Here is an 18,875-nt window from a genome sequence, read left to right as displayed (position 1 = left end):
CTATTAGTCAAAATTGACATTATAATATCATTCCTTATAATAAAATATTACCCTTAAAAATTTCACTTACAAAAATTTTATTATATTTCAATTTTCAACAAATACACTTTTAAAAAAATTTAATATTTTAAAATATCATCATAATATTTTACTATAATATATAATATTGAAATTTAAAAATATTTGATTACCAAGATTTTATTAAAATTTTAAATAATAAAATACAAAATATCGTAAAATTTAATATTCAAATAAGATTTTTATAATTTTATATTTTATGATTATGATTATTCTCCTGTGATTAATAAAATAATTTTTTTTAATATAATAAATATTAAAATTAATTTCTATCTAATTTGTTTTTTATTTTGAGAAATGTTAATACACGAAAAACTAACTTTGATAATAATATTTTAAAATTACTTTTTTTGTAGCAGTTATCTATGTTATAAGATATTATAATTAATTTATAATTTTAATTTTTTAAGTGATAATAAAAAAATTAAGAAGAGAAAATAATAGATAAAAAACATAACTCTTTCAAAAAATTGAAACATACAAAATAAAATGAAAATTAAAGTGACGATTTCTTGTGTGCGACTTTTAAATTTTATGAACAAATTTAACAATATTTTTGGACAATTAATGTTTAAGATAATATATTTTTAAAATTGAAACAATGAGTTTACAGAAAATAAAAACAATTAATTAAAGGACAATATTGTCAATATTGATATAAAACTTAAAAGTAGAGTGTGTTTAACAAAAAAAACAACGTAAAAAACATTTATCTAAAATAAAAAAAAAAACTTTTTTTCCCTCTTAGAGCATCTGTAATGGGGAGGTTTATAAAATATAAACCTCTCTTAAAAACCCAACCCCCATTACTGGGGTGGGGTTTATAAAAATTTTCAAAAACCGGTCCCAAGATTTTGAGATCGGGTTTAAATTTTTTTTATTATTTTATACAATTGTGTGCACTTCCCCATGAAGAGCTGCTACTTTTTTTAAAAAAAAAATTATTTTTATTTTAAATTATTTTTTAGTTTATTATCTATACTAATTTAAATTTAAATTTTGTAGTTGTACTTTTGTTTGTATTTGTGTTTGTATTTATGTTTGCATTTGAATTTTTTATTTATCTTGTATGTGTATTTGGTTTTTCATTTTACCATTTTATGTAATTTTATAGTTTTTTAATATATCATAAATATTTTATTGAACATATTAATTAATAATATATACAAATTAAATTATTAATAAAAAATGAAATTGGGAATAAGAAAATAGAATTGAAGATAGTTAGTTGATAGTGGCAGGGACGGAACTGGGAATTTATCTTTGGGGGACTAATTTTTACATGAAAAAATTATGAATAAAAATTATGGAATAATTAATTATTTATATTATTTTTTTTTATAAAGTACAAAATTTTGAATTAGATATTTTCTGTTAATATCATATAATGTTCAATGTTGAATGTTCTATAAAATGATTGATATATGTAAAAAGATTTAAAAGCCCAATTAACTTCAAAGAAAGGCTATGTATATATTAATTAATAATTTAAAAAGCCCAACTAACAAAATACAAAACATATAAATATATATATACACACTAATGGGACTCATAAAAATATAGTTGAAGAGGTTTATGATAACGAAAAGAGATTTTAAAAATGTGTGAGGTTTGTAATTTTTGATGTGGCAGTGACGTGGCAGAGCATAAATTCTTGTACAGATTTATGATTACGGATGTCCTTATTAAAAGTAGAAACTTTACCGCCACGCCATGTTGCGTGGCCCGATGGCCCGAGGGATTTGGGGCTCGATGGATAAATAGGTTGACATAGCAATAGCAATATTGAATAAAAAAAAAAAAATAGCAATAGCAATATCAGCACTTCAGCAGCAGAGCAGATAACGAGCATTCCCAAATGGAGGCGGCGTTGCAATCGCTGAGACTCAGCCATCTTCATCTTCTCCACCTTGCTTCTTACAAACCCATCTACAGAACCCACTCGCTCACTTCAAAGTTACGTCCTTTCTTCGACCTCCGTTGCTCCTCGTCTGCTTCTTCTCCGTCTTCCTCCGCCGCCGCCATCCCTGGTGGTCGCAGCCGCAGGCAGCCCAATTCAGCTTCCCCCACTTCCACTTCCACTTCCGACAGAGATGCCATTCGTGCCATTCGAATCAAAAAGGTGTGTCTTTTTCCTTTTTTTGTAAAAAAAAAAAAAAGATTACATTTTGCGTCCTAAGTCGTAGCAATTTTGGTTTTAGTATTTAATGTGTGGCTTTGTTATGCGTTGCGGCTGTTTGAAGCTTTAGAAAGAATGGGCCTTGACTTGTGGAATGCGACAAACCGATCAGCTGCATTTCAAATTTTGGAATGAAGAATTGTTTTCTTAAAACAGGGGAGGGATATTTCTTGGTACTTAAATTGAAGTATCTGCTAAGAAATCGATGTCTTTTATTATTGATCTATTAAACATTATTCTCATCTGCTTCTTTTCTGGCGAATGAAACGTTTTACGGGTTTCTCTGGGAAAGTTCTGTGATAAATCTTATACTGTACTGCTTCTGAAAGTCGTTCAAGTTGGTCCCTTATAGAGCATGTTTCATGGGAACCCAAAACTCATTCTTTTGGAATGTTGTTGAATGGGGGTTATTTAGAATCTCATCAACTTTTCAATCTTTAAATTAGTTAACTCACCAGACTGATGGAGAAAACAGTAAATATAAATACAGTTTTTCTCTGAAGATAAGTTTGATATTTGAGACGAAATATAACTACTTGTCATTTCTATAGATGCAAGAGCTAAGAAGCAATGGACTGGATCCATATGCTTATAAGTGGGATCGTACGCATACAGCAAATCAGCTGCAAGAGATTTACAGGGATCTTGGAAATGGTGAGGAATCAACTGGTGATAATGATTATGTATCGATTGCTGGTAGAATTGTGGCTCGAAGGGCTTTTGGAAAGCTTGCCTTTTTAACTTTGAGGGATGACTCAGGAACAATACAGGTTTGCCAGTTGTCTTGTAATTTGTGTTTGCTCTAGTTGGTTATATAAATGTCCTCAATTTATGTCTACTCTTTTAGATTTGAGGTGTTGATGGTGATCCTATATGCTAAAATCTAAATTTTGAACGCACTATTCAAAGAGAAGCGAGCGAAAATGTCGTTTCTTTCTTTTGATGGAGTCGTTTGTAGTTTTAAACAAGTTCTTTGGAGTTCAAGTTTACTTTCTTCCTCGTTAGGATGGATGAAATTTATTTTGGTAGGAAATGAATCGTAAAATATGTGAGGTGGTTTAATTTCTTTGCGTGGACATGAATGATATTTTTTATGCGATTTCAACACGAAGCATTGACTAGGTTCCAACCACTCTCTTAAACTTTGATACAATTTTCTAGAACTGTTGAAATCCTCAATGAGTTATCCACTCTTACGATGCTATTATAGTCATAAGATTAGAACCTCTCAAATACTGAAACAAATTGCGAAGGTAAATCGTATTGCCCAATTAAATAAATTTCCATCTTTAGCACTAAATTTTGTCACAAGGGTATATCATATTGATCAACTTCATTTATTTGTTTAGTAGAGAGGACTTCACTTGTTGATAGATGATAGAATCGTTTAGTAGAGAGGACTTCATTCCAATGCATAACTGCATAAGTTGATATGAAGTGAAAAAAATATAATATCTCTAAGTTTGATAATATCCAAGGAAAAAAAAAGATTATAGGTGACAATTTGTTCTGTTTTCTTGTAAAACTATTGTTTCCCCTGAAAACATGTGAGCATAATTACTCTGAAAGAAATCAAAGTAGTATCTCATATTTTTTTGGCTTTCTTTTCCATTCAATGATTTTTTATTTCTTTTTAATAAGAAACGATGATATATAAGTCAATGATTTTAATGACTCGGTGTTTGAAACAGCTAGCTAGCACTTTCCAGTTTTCATGTTCCCGTAAAATACATTATGTGAATTACATATTAAAATCCAAAGGGGAAAGAAGAAAAATATTCAGAAGAAAATGTTTGCAAAATTTGAATTTACCACTCAACTTGACTTCTTCTTTATTTGAACTTTTAAGGTATTTACATAAGTATATTTTGATAGATACCTAAACCTGGAAATCTTATTTCACCAATTATGATCACTTTCTACCAAACATTGTAAATTTCATTTTTTGTTATTACTATTTACTCAGCTTTTGGTCTTTTCGCCTAGCTTCTTCAGTTGGCATCTTTATGCATAGAAGGAAAATCCTACTTTTTACTCAAAATATTCCAACTTACATGTAGTATTTATGGATATTTGTGAATCCGAACTGCTGACAGCATGTCAATCAATGCAGTGCTCCTCTATCTCGTGTCGAAGATACTGTTCAAGCACTGCAATCTCGACATCTTCTCAAATTGCCTATTATATCCGTCTAGGAGAAATTGAAACCGCCAGAAAATTGTTCGACCAAATGCCCCATAAAAATATTGTTTCATGGAACACTATAATTTCTGGATACTTTCGACACAATCAACCCATTGAAGCCCAACATTTATTTGACCAAATGCCTGAGAGAAATATTGTTTCTTGGAATGGATTAATTTCAGGGTACGTAACAAATAAGATGGTAAATAAAGCGAGAGAAATATTTGATGTAATGCCTGACAGGAATGTCATATCCTGGACTGCCATGGTTAGAGGTTATGTAGAAGAGGGTATGGTTTCTGAAGCTGAGGCATTGTTTTGGCAAATGCCAGAGAGGAATGTTGTATCGTGGACTGTGATGTTGGGTGGGCTGATTCATGATGGTAGGATTGATGATGCTAGGAGACTTTACCATATGATGCCTGTGAAGGATATTGTGGCTAAGACTAGTATGATAGGAGGGCTATGCTCCGAGGGTCAATTAGACGAGGCTCGTGAGCTTTTTGATAGCGTGAGGCAGAAAAACGTGGTTTCCTGGACAGCGATGATCTCTGGTTATGTAGACAATGGAAAGGTGGATATTGCTAGAAAACTCTTTGAGGTCATGCCTGAAAGGAACGAAGTTACTTGGACAGCGATGCTTATGGGTTACACAAACTGTGGGAGAATTGAGGATGCATGGGAGCTTTTCGAGGCTATGCCATCCAAATCAGTTGTTTCTTGCAACGCACTGATTATTGGTTTAGGCGAGAATGGAGAGGTATTTAAAGCGAGAAAAATTTTTGACTTGATGACAGAAAAGGATGATGGGACGTGGACCGCAATGATTAAGATTTATGAACGAAAAGCTTTCGAATTGGAGGCACTTAGTCTATTTCGTATGATGCAGAGCGAGGGGGTTAGGCCGCATTTCCCTTCATTAATCAGCATTCTTTCAGTTTGTGCCAGCCTCGCCACTCTGAATCATGGTAAACAAGTGCATGCCACGTTGTTAAGGTTCCAGCTTGACGATGATGTGTATCTTTTGTCTGTTTTGATTACCATGTACATGAAATGCGGTGATCTTTTCAGAGCAAAGATTATTTTTGATAGATTTTCATGCAAGGATACTGTAATGTGGAACTCTATGATTACAGGTTATGCCCAGCACGGATTGGGAAATGAAACTTTGCTTGTGTTCAGGGAAATGTTGTCTCTGGGCATCACACCTGATAATGTCACATTCATTGGAGTTCTCTCTGCTTGCAGCTACAGTGGAAAGGTAAATGAAGGAAAGGAAATATTCAAGTCCATGAAGTCAAAATATGGGATTGAACCAACGACAGAACATCATGCTTGCATGGTTGATCTTCTTGGAAGAGCTGGCCAATTAGAAGAGGCTATGGATTTGATCAATGACATGTCGGTGTTTCCAGATGCAATTACTTGGGGTTCTTTGATGGGTGCATGTAGGAATCACATGAATTCAGATTTGGCAGAAGTGGCAGCAAAGAAACTTCTTCTACTTGAGCCCCACAATGCTGGACCTTATGTTCTCCTATCAAATATTTATGCCTTAAAGGGTAGATGGGCAGATGTTGCCAAGTTGAGGAAAACCATGAGGTCTAGGAAGGTTACCAAGTCACCTGGTTGTAGCTGGATCGAAGTGGAAAAGGAAGTGCATATATTCACTGGTGGAGAGAGTAAGCCTCATATTGAGCATATGGAGATTGTTAAAATGTTGGAGAAGCTGGGTGGGATGTTAAGAGAGGCAGGATATAAACCTGATGGTTCTTTCGCTCTCCATGATGTGGATGACGAAGAGAAGGCACAAAGCTTAAGGCATCACAGTGAGAAGTTGGCTGTGGCTTATGGACTTCTGAAGTTACCTGAAGGGATGCCTATTAGAGTAATGAAAAACCTGAGGGTTTGTGGGGATTGCCATACTGCCATCAAACTAATAGCAAATCTAACTGGACGTGAAATTATCTTGAGGGATTCAAACAGATTTCATCATTTTAAGGATGGATTATGTTCTTGCAATGATTATTGGTGACTGAATTGCCAAGTCCACTGCTGCAATTGAGGTGGAATTGGGGCCTTGGAAGTGGGAACTCAAAGATTTCTATTGAAACGTTTCGTTCTGAAAGCAAATGACATTATTCTGAGTTGGATAATTAGGCCTGATTACACGAGTTAAACACAAAAGCACATGTTTTGATATTCTGATCATTCTCTAAGTCGTAAGTTTCTCCCCTCGTACTATGTCATAGAGATCCCAAAATCTGGATTCACTGACGGGGCAAAGCTTGTTGTTGTAGGGCAGTTGTTTGAGATCTGTCAGGAAATAGCTGTTCAGACTTGAACATTCCATGAATAGGTTTTAGAACTCATGAGAAATTTACATCTATCCAAATTAACATCATATTAGTTGCTGCCACATCCCCCATTTCATTGACTTCTGTAACGAACATTTTGTTGAGTACACTTTCAAAAAGATACATTTTGTTGAGTTCTTTCTGTAGCTCGGATGGTGCACTATAGCCACTCAATATGATTATTGTTTTTTGTTATGTCATATTATCCATTTGATTTTCTCTCGTTTGACGTTTCTTGTTTATGTCGCTGCTTTCCTTGTTTTAGGCAGGATATACATAATCTTTTTTTTTTTAATTGCAATGAACTAATTATTATTATTTTTGGTTTTAGCTCTATTATGAAAAGGAGAGACTACTGGGTGATCAATTTGAACATTTGAAGACACTTGTTGATATAGGTGACATAGTCGGGGCAAAAGGCTCAATTAAGCGTACAGAAAAGGGTTTGTTTTTTTCTTTTTTAATATTTCTTTGCATCAATCTTATTGGGAATGATAATCTGATGACTAAACAGTCAAATTTTTACGTCCCTGTCTGGTAATTTTTTTTCCAAGTGTCTAAGTCAAGTCAGTGCTCTACATTTGCTTTATCAAATCAGAATTGCAGTTGTGGTTTGTTCGAGTTGATAACAGTTGTTTGTTACTTGGAAATAACTTCAAATTTTCATAATGCAAAGATTCAGTTTTTGCTTGATACCAGTTGTTTGCTGTAGTGGTCTTTACATTTATTGTTAAATGAAGGTTCTTACAAGGTAGGACTGTTGATGAGTGTTGAATGAACACATTCTACCTCGAGGTCCTATGATTTGAAATTTTGTGTTTTGGTACAAGAAGACCTGGTTGTCTCAATTTTTTTTCTTTCTAGAATTGAGTTTAAGAAACATGTTGTTAAACCATTATCTGATTGTGTAGACACCACTTTCTTCCCATCATACGGTCGAAATCTAGAGCAAGGTGCTCTAAATCTTGCACTTAATTTTATTGTCCTTGAGAAGCAATAAGCATCTTGAGGTGTGACAAATGGCTCATTCTGTTTTCTTGTCTGTCTAGCATTGTTTAGAAGTGTGTTAAATCAATCCGGTTATTTATCTTCTTTCTTTTGTTTGTTCCAGGTGAATTATCTGTTTGTGTGTCTTCATTCTCAGTTCTGACAAAATCTTTGCTTCCGTTGCCTGATAAATTTCATGGCCTGGCTGACATAGATAAGCGCTATCGCCAGAGGTAAGATTTCCTCCCTATTCTTCTCTTAATATGAAGATGCGGAGTTTGTGAATGGAATGCCACCTTGTGCTAGTAGCCTAGTAACATGCTCCCGCTCCCTAAGTGCTTCTTTTACCTTTACCAAAATTTTCATAGTTAAGCTCTTTATATTACCTCGTCATTAATTGTTTCTGTGAGTGAATGTCTGTCATGCACTCATGCAAGTACTACATTAGTATCACATTACTAAATCTCTTGTTCCACATATTGTTGCTTCCAACACACAATTTGTGTAAAATATTATTTTGTAATGCATGTGTAATGCATGAATTCAAATTTGTCTTGATACATTTAATGTACAAGACAAATCAAAAGTGATGGCCGAGAGACATAATCATTCATGGTCAAGAATGGTGTCCAGAAGCATGCATCCAATTTAATAATTTAATTAATATCACGCGTGTTGAATTTGAGGTAATCATCTTTGAATTGTAATCTGTAAATTGCATATAAAAGGCAATAATCAGTGTGAAGAATATCATCGTGCAGAATTAAAAATCATTTCCTCCATTCTTTCTCTGATTCATTCTTTCGCATATTTCTTGCTCAATGTTATATTAAAGCAAAAGCTTCCAACATCGTATTAATTGCTCATTAACATCCCACATACCACCATATATATCACTGGTACCCAACAAGATTTTGGTATCAGAGCCACGCCCAATTTCTCCTTTGCAAAAATATTCTATTACAAAAAATGTCTAAAGATTCATTAACTACACCCATTCCTGTATTTGATTGGGAAAGTTTATGAATTTTGGAGAGTCCAGATGAAAACTCTATTTATCTCTCATCAAGATCTTTAGGAGATAGTAGAGAGTGGTATGCCAGAACCAGCAGATGCCAAAACCTTGGCTACATGGACTCAAGCAAAGCAAAAGGAGTACTGGAAAAATATCAGGAAAGATGCCAAAGCCTTATTGTTCATCCAACAAGGCGTAAATCGATCCATTTTTCCCAGAATAATGGGTGCCGAAAATTGAAAAAAAGCCTGGGATATTATAAAAATGGAATTTCAAGGGTCCGAGAAAGTTATCTCCATCAAGCTTCAATCTTTATAGCGAGATTTTGATAATTTAGCCATGAAAGATAATGAAGAAATCCGTACATTTATTTCACGTGTAGTTGAAATATTCAATCAAATAAAAACTTACGGAGATACCATTGAAGACAAGAAAATTGTTGAAAAAGTCCTACGGAGCTTGCCACAAATTTAAACATGTTGTGGCTGCAATTAAAGAATCAAAAGATTTGTCAAAATTCACGATGGTGGAGTTGATGGGTTCTTTAGAAGCCCATGAAAAAAGGATGAGTAAATTCGTTGGACCTTCCATTGAGCAAACCTTTGAGTCCAAGCTCAAAATAGCGGAGAAGAAAAAATACGAAAGTGGAGAAACAAGTGCATCCCAACAATTTCAACAAAAAGGAGGATACAAAAATTATCGATACTGTGGACGAGGAAGAGGAAAACCATGCTTCAACAACAATCAAAGAGGCAGTGGTAATATCAATTCTAACTCTTCGTGTTTTATTTGCAAGAAACCGGGTCATGAATCAAAAAATTGTTGGGATACATGCAAAACTTGTAAAATTCCAAACCACTCTTATAAGGACTGTTGGCACAGACAAAAAAATGAAGGACACGAAGCCAACTTCACGGAGGAGAACGATCAAAAAATCATGTTTTATTCATGTATGAACATGACCAATAATTCCTTGAATATGTGGTACTTGGATAGTGGTTGCAGTTATCACTTGACAGGTCACAAGGATTACTTCATCAAATTTGATGAAAATTTCTCATCGGAAGTCAAGATGGGAGACGGAAAATTGCAACCTGTTGAAGGCAAAGGAACTGTAGTCGTGAGGACAAAGGGAGGTAACACAAAATTTACTGAAAATGTCCTATATGTCCCTGATCTTACTTCAAATTTACGAAGTGTTGGACAATTAATTCAAAATGGTTACTCAGTTAATTTTGAAAAAAAAGTGAATGCAAAATAAGGGACAAAGATAAGAAACTGATTGCGGAAATTAAAATGTCTCCGAACAAAGTATTTCCGTTGACAATTCCATTGGACAATAATATCTCATTAATCTCATTAAATGTTGAAAAATCTGAAGAATCACTTTTGTGGCATTTGAGATATGAGCATTTGAACTACAATGGACTGAGACTATTGAAACAGAAAAACATGGTGATTGGACTCCCTGATATTGAACTTTTGGACCAAACATGTGAAGGATGTATTTATGGTAAAATGCATAGATTACCTTTTCCAAAGACTGCTTGGAGAGCAAGACAACCTCTTGAACTGATACATGCGGATTTGTGGACCAACAAGGACATCATCATTTCAAAACAAAAAATATTTTCTTCTTTTTGTTGATGATTTTAGCAGGATGATGTGGGTATACTTCTTGGAGCAAAAATCAGAAGCTTTTGCAGTATTTGTCCGGTTCAAGAAGATGGTTGAAAGAGAGAGCAATCTTCAGCTCAAAACACTCAGAACTGATCGTGGTGGGGAATTGTTGTCTAAAGAATTCTCAAATTATTGCAGTCAAGAAGGAATCCGGAGGCAGTTGACAGCCCGCTACACACCTCAACAAAATGGTGTAGCTGAAAGAAAAAATCGAACCATTGTCGAAATGGCCAGAAGCATGTTGAAAGCAAAAGGTCTTCCCAACACCTTTTGGGCTGAAGTTGTCAATACTGCCGTGTACATCCTCAACAAATCACCTACCAAGGCCAATCCAAATAAAACTCCTTACGAAGCTTGGCACAAGCGCAAACCAGAAATCAAACACCTTCGAGTTTTTGGATGTCTGGCTTATTCTCTCATTCCTTCACAACGACGAGAGAAATTCGATGAAAAATGTGAAAAATATATTTTTATTGGCTGCAGTGATGAATCAAAAGCTTTAATCCAAAAACAAACGAGTTGACAATTTCAAGAGATGTACACTTTTATGAAATGAAAGCATGAGACTGGGAAAATAAAAATTTCACTGAATCAAAACAAACAGAAGATTCTGTTGCAAGTTCTACAATGGATCCAGTACGCGGCCAAAATATATTTGACTCAGATTCTGATTCAGAATCCCCTGTGAGAAAGGTACGTTCACTAAGAGAAATTTATGATTTATCAAATGTTGCATTTTTCTCTTGTGAACCACAGAATTTTGAAGAGGCTGGGAAAAAAAAAATCTGGCAAAAAGTGATGGATGATGAAATGACCACTATTCTGAAAAATCAAACCTGGAGCTTGGTTGATATATACTGGCACTAACCATGTAATGCTAGAGGAATTCAAAAAGGCCATGATGAAAGAATACGAGACAGATCTGGGCCTTATGAAATATTTTCTTGGCATTCAAGTGCAACAAAGGAAAGGAGAAATATTTATTTCTCAAGAAAAATATACAGAAGATTTGTTGAAAAAATTCAATATGTTTGTGTAATCCTGTCACAACTCCAATGGCCTTAAATAAAAAATTGCAGCAAAATGATGGAGCAAAAAAGGCCAACGCAACAATTTATAGAAGTTTAGTGGGTTCATTAATGTACCTCACTAACACCAGACCAGATATTGTTCATTCAGTGAACATGATATCCAGATTCATGAGTGACCCAAGTCAAATTCATTTTTCCGCTGCAAAAAGAATATTGCGATATTTGCAAGGAACAAAAAATCATGGTATAAAATATACCAAAGAAGATGACAATAGCCTAATTGGCTATACTGACAGTGACTGGGCTGGATTAGTTGATGATAGGAAAAACACATCTAGATATGTATTCTGTATTGGTACAAAACCAATTTCTTGGTCTTCAAAAAAACAGAAGACAGTTGCACTTTCATCTGCCGAAGCAGAAAATATTGCTGCTACTGATGTTGCTTGCAATCTGGCTACGAAGAATTCTCAAAAATTTACAACAAGAGCCAAAAAGTCCTACAAAAATATTTTGTGACATGTCTGCTATTGCTATGACGAAAATCCTGTTTTTCATGCCAGATCAAAGCACATAGAACTTCGCCATCAGAAATCTCGTCAATGACGGAGAAATTCAGCTAACTTTTGTTAGTACTGGAGAGCAAATAGCAGATCCATTTACAAAGCCAGTATCCTCAGAAAAATTGGATCATCTCAAGCATCGTATATGCATTACAAATTAAGAAGGAGTGTAAAATATTATTTTGTAATGCATGTGTAATGCATGAATTCAAATTTGTCTTGATACATTTAATGCACAAGACAAATCAAAAGTGATGGCCGAGAGACATAATCATTCATGGTCAAGACTGGTGTCTAGAAGCATGCATCCAATTTAATAATTTAATTAATATCACGCGTGTTGAATTTGAGGTAATCATCTTTGAATTGTAATCTGTAAATTGCCTATAAAAGGCAATAATCAGTGTGAAAAATATCATCGTGCATAATTAAAAATCATTTCCTCCATTCTTTCTCTGATTCATTCCTTCGCATATTTCTTGCTCAATGTTATATTAAAGCAAAAGCTTCCAACATCGTATTAATTGCTCGTTAACATCCCACATACCACCATATATATCACTGGTACCCAACAATTTGTGTACCTTCTAATGATTATATTACTTCTAAATTCTTTCTCAAATGCATACATTATTATTTTTAAATTTCAGGTATGTAGATATGATTGCAAACCCCGAGGTAGCAGTCATATTTAAAAAAAGAGCCAAGGTTAGTTTTCTAGTATCATTTCTACTTCTTTTTTGCAGAAAAATACTGATGGAAAAACGAGGTGCTAATTTATTTATTTTTTCAATAGATTATATCAGAAATACGGAAGACAGTGGAGACTGCTGGTTTTGTTGAGGTTGAAACTCCAGTTCTTCAGGTATCATGAATTCTCATACTGCTAATGCGCAAATTATTCGAAATCGTAATTTCATGAATTGAGATCACAGCATTCAATAAATTTTTTTTTTGAGAGGCACAACATTCAATAATTAAACACATTTAAAACAGTAAAATTCATTTCAATCAGCTTTTACTTTTATTTTTCTATTCCTTGAATCAATTTTTACTTCTCTTGGTTTTCTTCTTCTCCTCTTTTCTTTGATGGAATCTTCTTCTCCTTTTAACTTCTGGTTACTTTACTTTTTATTTCTTATGGATGGATGGTTGATTTTTTTTCCCTTCATTCCCTCCAGTTCCTGATCTCTTTGTTCCCTTTGATACTTGACTCATACAACTTTGAAAATTAATAAAGCATCAGTTATTAATAATCAGGCCATTTCAAATCTTCGTTACAAAAAAAAAATTTCATCTTAAGCCAAGTTCCAGATTAATATTTATCTTCGATGCATTCGATTAATTATATTGGAGTGTGAGGAGTGATTGACCTCTTCATGCATCTAATTTGTGAACAGTGAGAATTTTAGTCAATTCCATATTTCTGGACGCTGTGTTCTTTTCTTGAAATTTATTGTTGCTGAAACTGCATTTCCTTATTTTAATATTTAGTACTTCATTTTCTTTTACTCTATTACTGTCGCACATGAAAATCAATCTCATTTTGTTGATGATGCTGGTTCTGCTTTAAGTAGTGGACTTCACTGGAATTTCCCACGAAATAATGTCTCCTTGTTTTTTAATTCAACATTTTGTTTTTCTAGCTCTCCCTAAGAAACTTAGATAAGTTTTATCACGTAAACAAATTGTATCAAGCTCCTATTTTCTTGTGGAATTAAATATTATTAGCTGTGATTGGTTTTCTCATCCAGGGAGCAGCGGGTGGGGCTGAAGCTAGACCATTTATTACATACCATAACTCTCTTGGTCAAGATCTATATCTGCGAATTGCTACTGAGCTCCACTTGAAGAGGATGCTGGTAAGATACTTTACCTTATCATTACGGTGCATAGATGGTGCTTCCTTTTATTATTCAATGACAACATGTTAATTAATCAGCCTTTTGGAAATCCTTTGTATTTACTACCTGAATCCTGCTGCCATTTGTTTGGTGAGTTGGTTAACAGATATTGTGGCTATTTATTGAAGTTAAAAAAAATCTTCCAATCATGTCAATTTGATTGTTGTAGTTTTCTCATCAGTAGTAAATTATTACTGGTTAGATATGTTTGTCCTTTCTTTGTACTGTCTGGGAAGGTACGTAAGTTCTTGCCAATCTTGTCTTTCTGCGATGATCTTAATCTGTTTTTTCCATTTCAAACGCCTAATAATATGAGTTGCCCTCCCTTACTTTTTCGTTCTTCCTGCTTATGTAGCGAATAAATTTCCCGTGATAAACTTTTCCCAGCTGTATTTTTACATTGATGTTTATGTAGTATCCCAATTCTTCAGACAAAGTATTAGAACTTGTTTGTCATCTGCTAGGCGTTCTATCAATATTTTTATGATCTTTAATTTACGACAGGTTGGTGGATTTGAGAAAGTATATGAGATTGGTAGGATATTTAGAAATGAAGGCATTTCAACGCGTCATAATCCTGAATTTACTACGATTGAGGTAAGGAGTTCCTTTGCTTTGCTTTTTCCTCATGGATATTACTTACCCATTTTGGTGTGTTCTTTCACTTGCCTTCTGTCAGTCATGTATGCAATTCTTCCTTTACTTTCTTCTTTCAGTTTATATGTCCATTCAAAATGACCTGTAATTGTTTGTAGTTTTTTCTTGATTGTAGATGTATGAAGCATATTCAGACTATGAAAACATGATGAATATGACAGAAGACATTATCATAAGCTGTGCTTTGGCAGTTAATGGCAAACTTATCCTTGACTATCAGGTCTGCATTTTTTGCATCTGTCCCCATTTTTCTTCTTTAACTGTACCTTGTGAACTTGCCATCCTCTACAGCTATACTACTCGTAATGTGAACAAAGTTTGGAGTGAATGATGCAGACCTTCCTTGTAGGGTGTAGAGATATGCTTAGAAAAACCATGGAGGAGGGAAACCATGCACAATCTTGTGAAAGAAGTGACAGGAATTGATTTCAATGATTTCTCTGATGATCTTAACGCTGCAAAAGAAGTTGCTTTGCAAGCATTGGGTGTTGATGGTGAAAATAATGTCACTAGTACTATCGAAGCATGTCCAACCATTGGCCATGTGCTCAATGAGGTCGATCGGTATTCCTTTGTTTAGAAACTGATTTCAGGTTCCTGCAAAATCTATGAGAAAACCAAAATATATTTTTGACATGGAGTTAAAATATAGGTGTTGTCGAAGCTTCATATTCTTGGTTTTCTGAAATCCACTGATTTGATTGCTTATTATCCAGGTTTTTGAAATAGCTGTAGAGCCTCGATTATTGCAGCCCACTTTTGTGTTGGATTACCCAATTGAAATATCGCCCTTGGCAAAACCGCACAGAAGGTACTTGTGTGTAGTCTAATAAGACATATCATTGTGCCACTTCAGATCAGAATTTTTGGTGGATTCACTTGTTGCTTAGAGTGATACTGTGCGAAGTGGGCCACTTATATTAATAAGTTGATTGATACAAAAGCCCAAATGGGATATGAAGTTGTTTCAAGTTTCTCTTAACCCATGCAGGATATAGCGGAGACAGAAAATTTCCCATCAAAGTTGTGCCATTTCCGTGTTTAGAATCTGATCTCTTCTTCTGTATGTAAAATTGAACCTAAAAGTATCGTACTATTTATTTTATGTTCAGGCGTGCAGGCTTGACAGAGAGGTTTGAGCTCTTCATATATGGCCGTGAGATGGCAAATGCATTCTCTGAACTTACTGATCCTTTGGACCAGGTAGGACGCAGGGTGTCGAAAGTCTTTTTTAACTCCAACACTATTTGACCAAGCTACTCTCCAAGTATCTCTCCTTGTTTTTCCCTCTGGTTTTTACCCTCGGATTTATAGAACATCTTTGATAAGTTAAGGGGAATACTAATGGTTTGCTGTATAAATGTCTGCTTGTTTGTGAATGGTGTTCTTCTCATTAGTCTGGTGAAAAAGATGAATTATAAGTTACATCGATCGTCCAATATACATATATGGTCACCGACCCCTTGGAAAATGATATGAGTTTGCTATTTGGCTAATATCCTAACACCACCACCACTAAAGTTTTTAAATTATCTTATGTATGCCTGAAAATACAAAGCCTTGCAGTCTCTTTCTCCAACTGACCGCTTCTTTGGCATGATGGTAAAGCGATGAATTGAAACTTAGATTCTCTCTTATGTACCTCCATTTTACTATTTTAGATACAGCTTGCTTATGATTCCAATTTTCGTTTCTTTTAAATATGGTACAGTTTTGCTTATGATTCAAATTTTTACTTCTTTTAAATATGGTCGCATGGATATATCCGATCACTTATTAAAATTTATTGCCTTTTTCTAAAGTTTTTATTTTTATAAAAAAAATAACAATAATTGTTGCTTTTGAATGTCTTAGCTCCATATAAATCTGGTACAACCAATCACAGATTACAAAGCATGGGCAGTCTAACTGGCATTTGTAAGTTTGCAGCTAACTATAAAAAATGTGATGATTTCGATTGGTGCAGAGAGAACGGCTGGAAGAACAGGTTAGACAGCATAATAAGAAGAAAGCATTAAATTCAGAAACTATTGGTAGCAAGGACATGAAGAAAAGTGTTGACGATGATGCATATGATGTGACTCTTGATGAAGATTTTTTAACAGCTCTGGAATATGGGATGCCTCCTGCGTCTGGAATGGTATAATGCTTTAATGAATTAGTCGATGTTGTGGTTTTATAGTCTACATGTATTTTACTATGGGGTCACCTAAACTCATAAATCAACAAAGAGAACAGGTTCTGAAACACTTTTTGGTGCAGCCAACAAAACTGGCATTCCTCGGTGAAAACTTGAATGTTCAAATATTTTGCTACTTATTTGGTTATGCGTGTGTATCTACTTTTTGACTGAATCTGATGGACATTCATCATCATCAGGGACTCGGGATCGACAGGCTAGTAATGCTTTTGACGAACTCGGCCAGTATACGTGATGTTATTGCTTTCCCTGTCCTCAAAACGTTGAGTTAGCTGTCATCAACCTTATCCTGGTGATGTCTCGCTTTCTCTTGAGTATGAATCCTGCCCTTCCATATCTAGGAGATGGTTGGTTTTTTTGCTGATCTTGGCCCTGGCCAGCTACTCAAAGTTATTCATTTAGTAGCATGAGAGCATTCAATTGAGTATTTGTGTACCTGATGCAGCATTTCTTTTTGCAACCATTTGATTCTTTTTATCGATACAATAATCATGTGCTGGCCTAGTTTTCTAAGATAAAAGAAATTTGTAGCCTTCTTTGTTTTTTGCCAATGCCAGGTGTTTTATAACTTGTCAATCACCAGTCCCGCTTACAATGTTACTTTATAAATGCACAAAAAGAAGTTGTTCCCCGCAACTGAAGGATGTCAACATTTACTTTGCCAACACTCGGTGATTCGCTTGTCTTGTCCGAGTTGCGACCCACTGGAATGATGATTCACTTTATCCCTACATGTCACGATTCCGCGTCGAAACCATAAGCAAATCAGGCAAGTTCTTTGGTTATGAAAGCTCCAAGTCCAAGCATGGATCCGACGATGATAATGATCATTATGCATGCTGTGATTTTTATTAGTGAAATTTCTGATATCTGCTGGTGAGTGATTCTTGAAGGGGACAGAGCAACAACACTAAAGGAGGCTTTTGCCCTTTACATTATGATATTTGATGAAATTAAAGATTTGTCAATTTCCATCATCTTTCTCTCTTTTTTGCCTTTTGAAAAGAATGGCTTTATTGGGTTCCATAAATCCCATTTGATTTCATGTTGAGCCAACCCCACCACTTGTTCATTCCTCTTTCTTTCTTATAGATAGGCATTAGGCATGTCATGTGTCACGCTCCCATAAGTATATAACCATTATGATGTACCAGCTAAAAAAACTTTTATGTTGGTTACATAGTGATATATTATTATTATTATTATTATTATTATTATTATTATGCGTTTGCATTCACCAATGCAAGGAATTATTATTATTATTATTATTATTATTATTATGCGTTTGCATTCACCAATATCAATCGTTGCTCTAATATTTCAGCCAATTTTTTTTGTCCTACTCGGATAATTGTACTAATTTTCCCCATGAACTTTTCAGTCAAGGATATTTTTGCATGATTAATTATTATTATTATTGTTATATAGTTTGTTATTGCCATTCAATATGTGGCTATCCATGTCGGTAGAACTTACATTTCTTGGTAATGTCACATCAAAGACAACTCTTATACATTCGTGATTTAATTTGCTATTTACTAGATTGATGCCTTCTTTGAATTATCCTATCCTTCAATTGACTTGATCAACAATGTACACTTTGTTTTAATCCAATTGAGGCGGCATGGATCCCAACAACATATGATCGGTTGGCCCGACTCCACGACTTTGAATACGATTGTTCGAAAGTTTATGAGTCGAATCAAAACTTATTAATATTATTATTATAATCTATGATTTTGTGTATATTAACGTTCGACATACACGCCTAACGTATAATATAAAAAATCATTATTTTGTGTGGCGTATATTTTGTTACTCAAATTTAGTGATGATATTATTGAAATTAACATAATCTATATATATGTCACATACTACGCTTAGCAACTTGAAATTAATTTACATAATTTCTTGTAGTAAAAAATTGATCATTGTGATTATATTTTGAATCACATGAACAGTAAAATTAGTTCAATGCAGGACTCGAGTTTGAGTTATAAAATTTAATATAAACTCAAAATATTTTAAAAGTTAGTCAAT

At 34.3% G+C, this 18,875-nt stretch overlaps 1 protein-coding gene across 5 annotated transcripts; it reads left to right on the top strand.

The window, feature by feature from the left end:
* The first annotated feature begins 1,887 nt into the window (after positions 1 to 1,887).
* LOC140879783 (lysine--tRNA ligase, chloroplastic/mitochondrial) lies at positions 1,888 to 18,037 on the top strand. 5 transcript variants are annotated; one of them, XR_012149506.1, is made up of 15 exons: positions 1,888 to 2,200; positions 2,809 to 3,027; positions 7,130 to 7,241; positions 7,910 to 8,018; positions 12,725 to 12,782; positions 12,871 to 12,939; positions 13,829 to 13,936; positions 14,483 to 14,575; positions 14,751 to 14,855; positions 14,985 to 15,191; positions 15,352 to 15,446; positions 15,748 to 15,838; positions 16,602 to 16,775; positions 17,015 to 17,604; positions 17,691 to 18,037. XR_012149506.1 is itself a non-coding variant. In XM_073283685.1 (15 exons), the coding sequence occupies exons 1-14, from the start codon at positions 1,937 to 1,939 to the stop codon at positions 17,105 to 17,107; spliced, it is 1,797 nt and encodes a 598-aa protein (XP_073139786.1). In that variant the 5' UTR covers positions 1,888 to 1,936; the 3' UTR covers positions 17,108 to 17,149; positions 17,393 to 18,037. The 5 variants fall into 5 exon arrangements, 2 of the variants coding, with proteins under 2 accessions (XP_073139786.1, XP_073139785.1); XM_073283685.1 differs by having other exon boundaries at positions 17,015 to 17,149; positions 17,393 to 18,037; XM_073283684.1 differs by having other exon boundaries at positions 17,015 to 18,037.
* The last annotated feature ends 838 nt before the right edge of the window (positions 18,038 to 18,875 follow it).

Source organism: Henckelia pumila, chromosome 2 (assembly GCF_033568475.1).
Source record: "Henckelia pumila isolate YLH828 chromosome 2, ASM3356847v2, whole genome shotgun sequence".
NCBI lineage: Eukaryota > Viridiplantae > Streptophyta > Magnoliopsida > Lamiales > Gesneriaceae > Henckelia > Henckelia pumila.
The sequence above is the reverse complement of the archived record's forward strand: the minus strand, read 5'-3'. Positions and strand labels throughout refer to the sequence as shown.

Coding starts and splice junctions, on each gene's coding strand:
- LOC140879783 (XM_073283685.1), top strand. CDS start 1,937: ATGGAGGCGGCGTTGCAATCGCTGAGACTCAGCCATCTTCATCTTCTC. Junction 15,192..15,351: donor TTGGCCATGTGCTCAATGAG/GTCGATCGGTAT, acceptor CTTATTATCCAG/GTTTTTGAAATAGCTGTAGA. Junction 15,447..15,747: donor TTGGCAAAACCGCACAGAAG/GTACTTGTGTGT, acceptor TTTTATGTTCAG/GCGTGCAGGCTTGACAGAGA.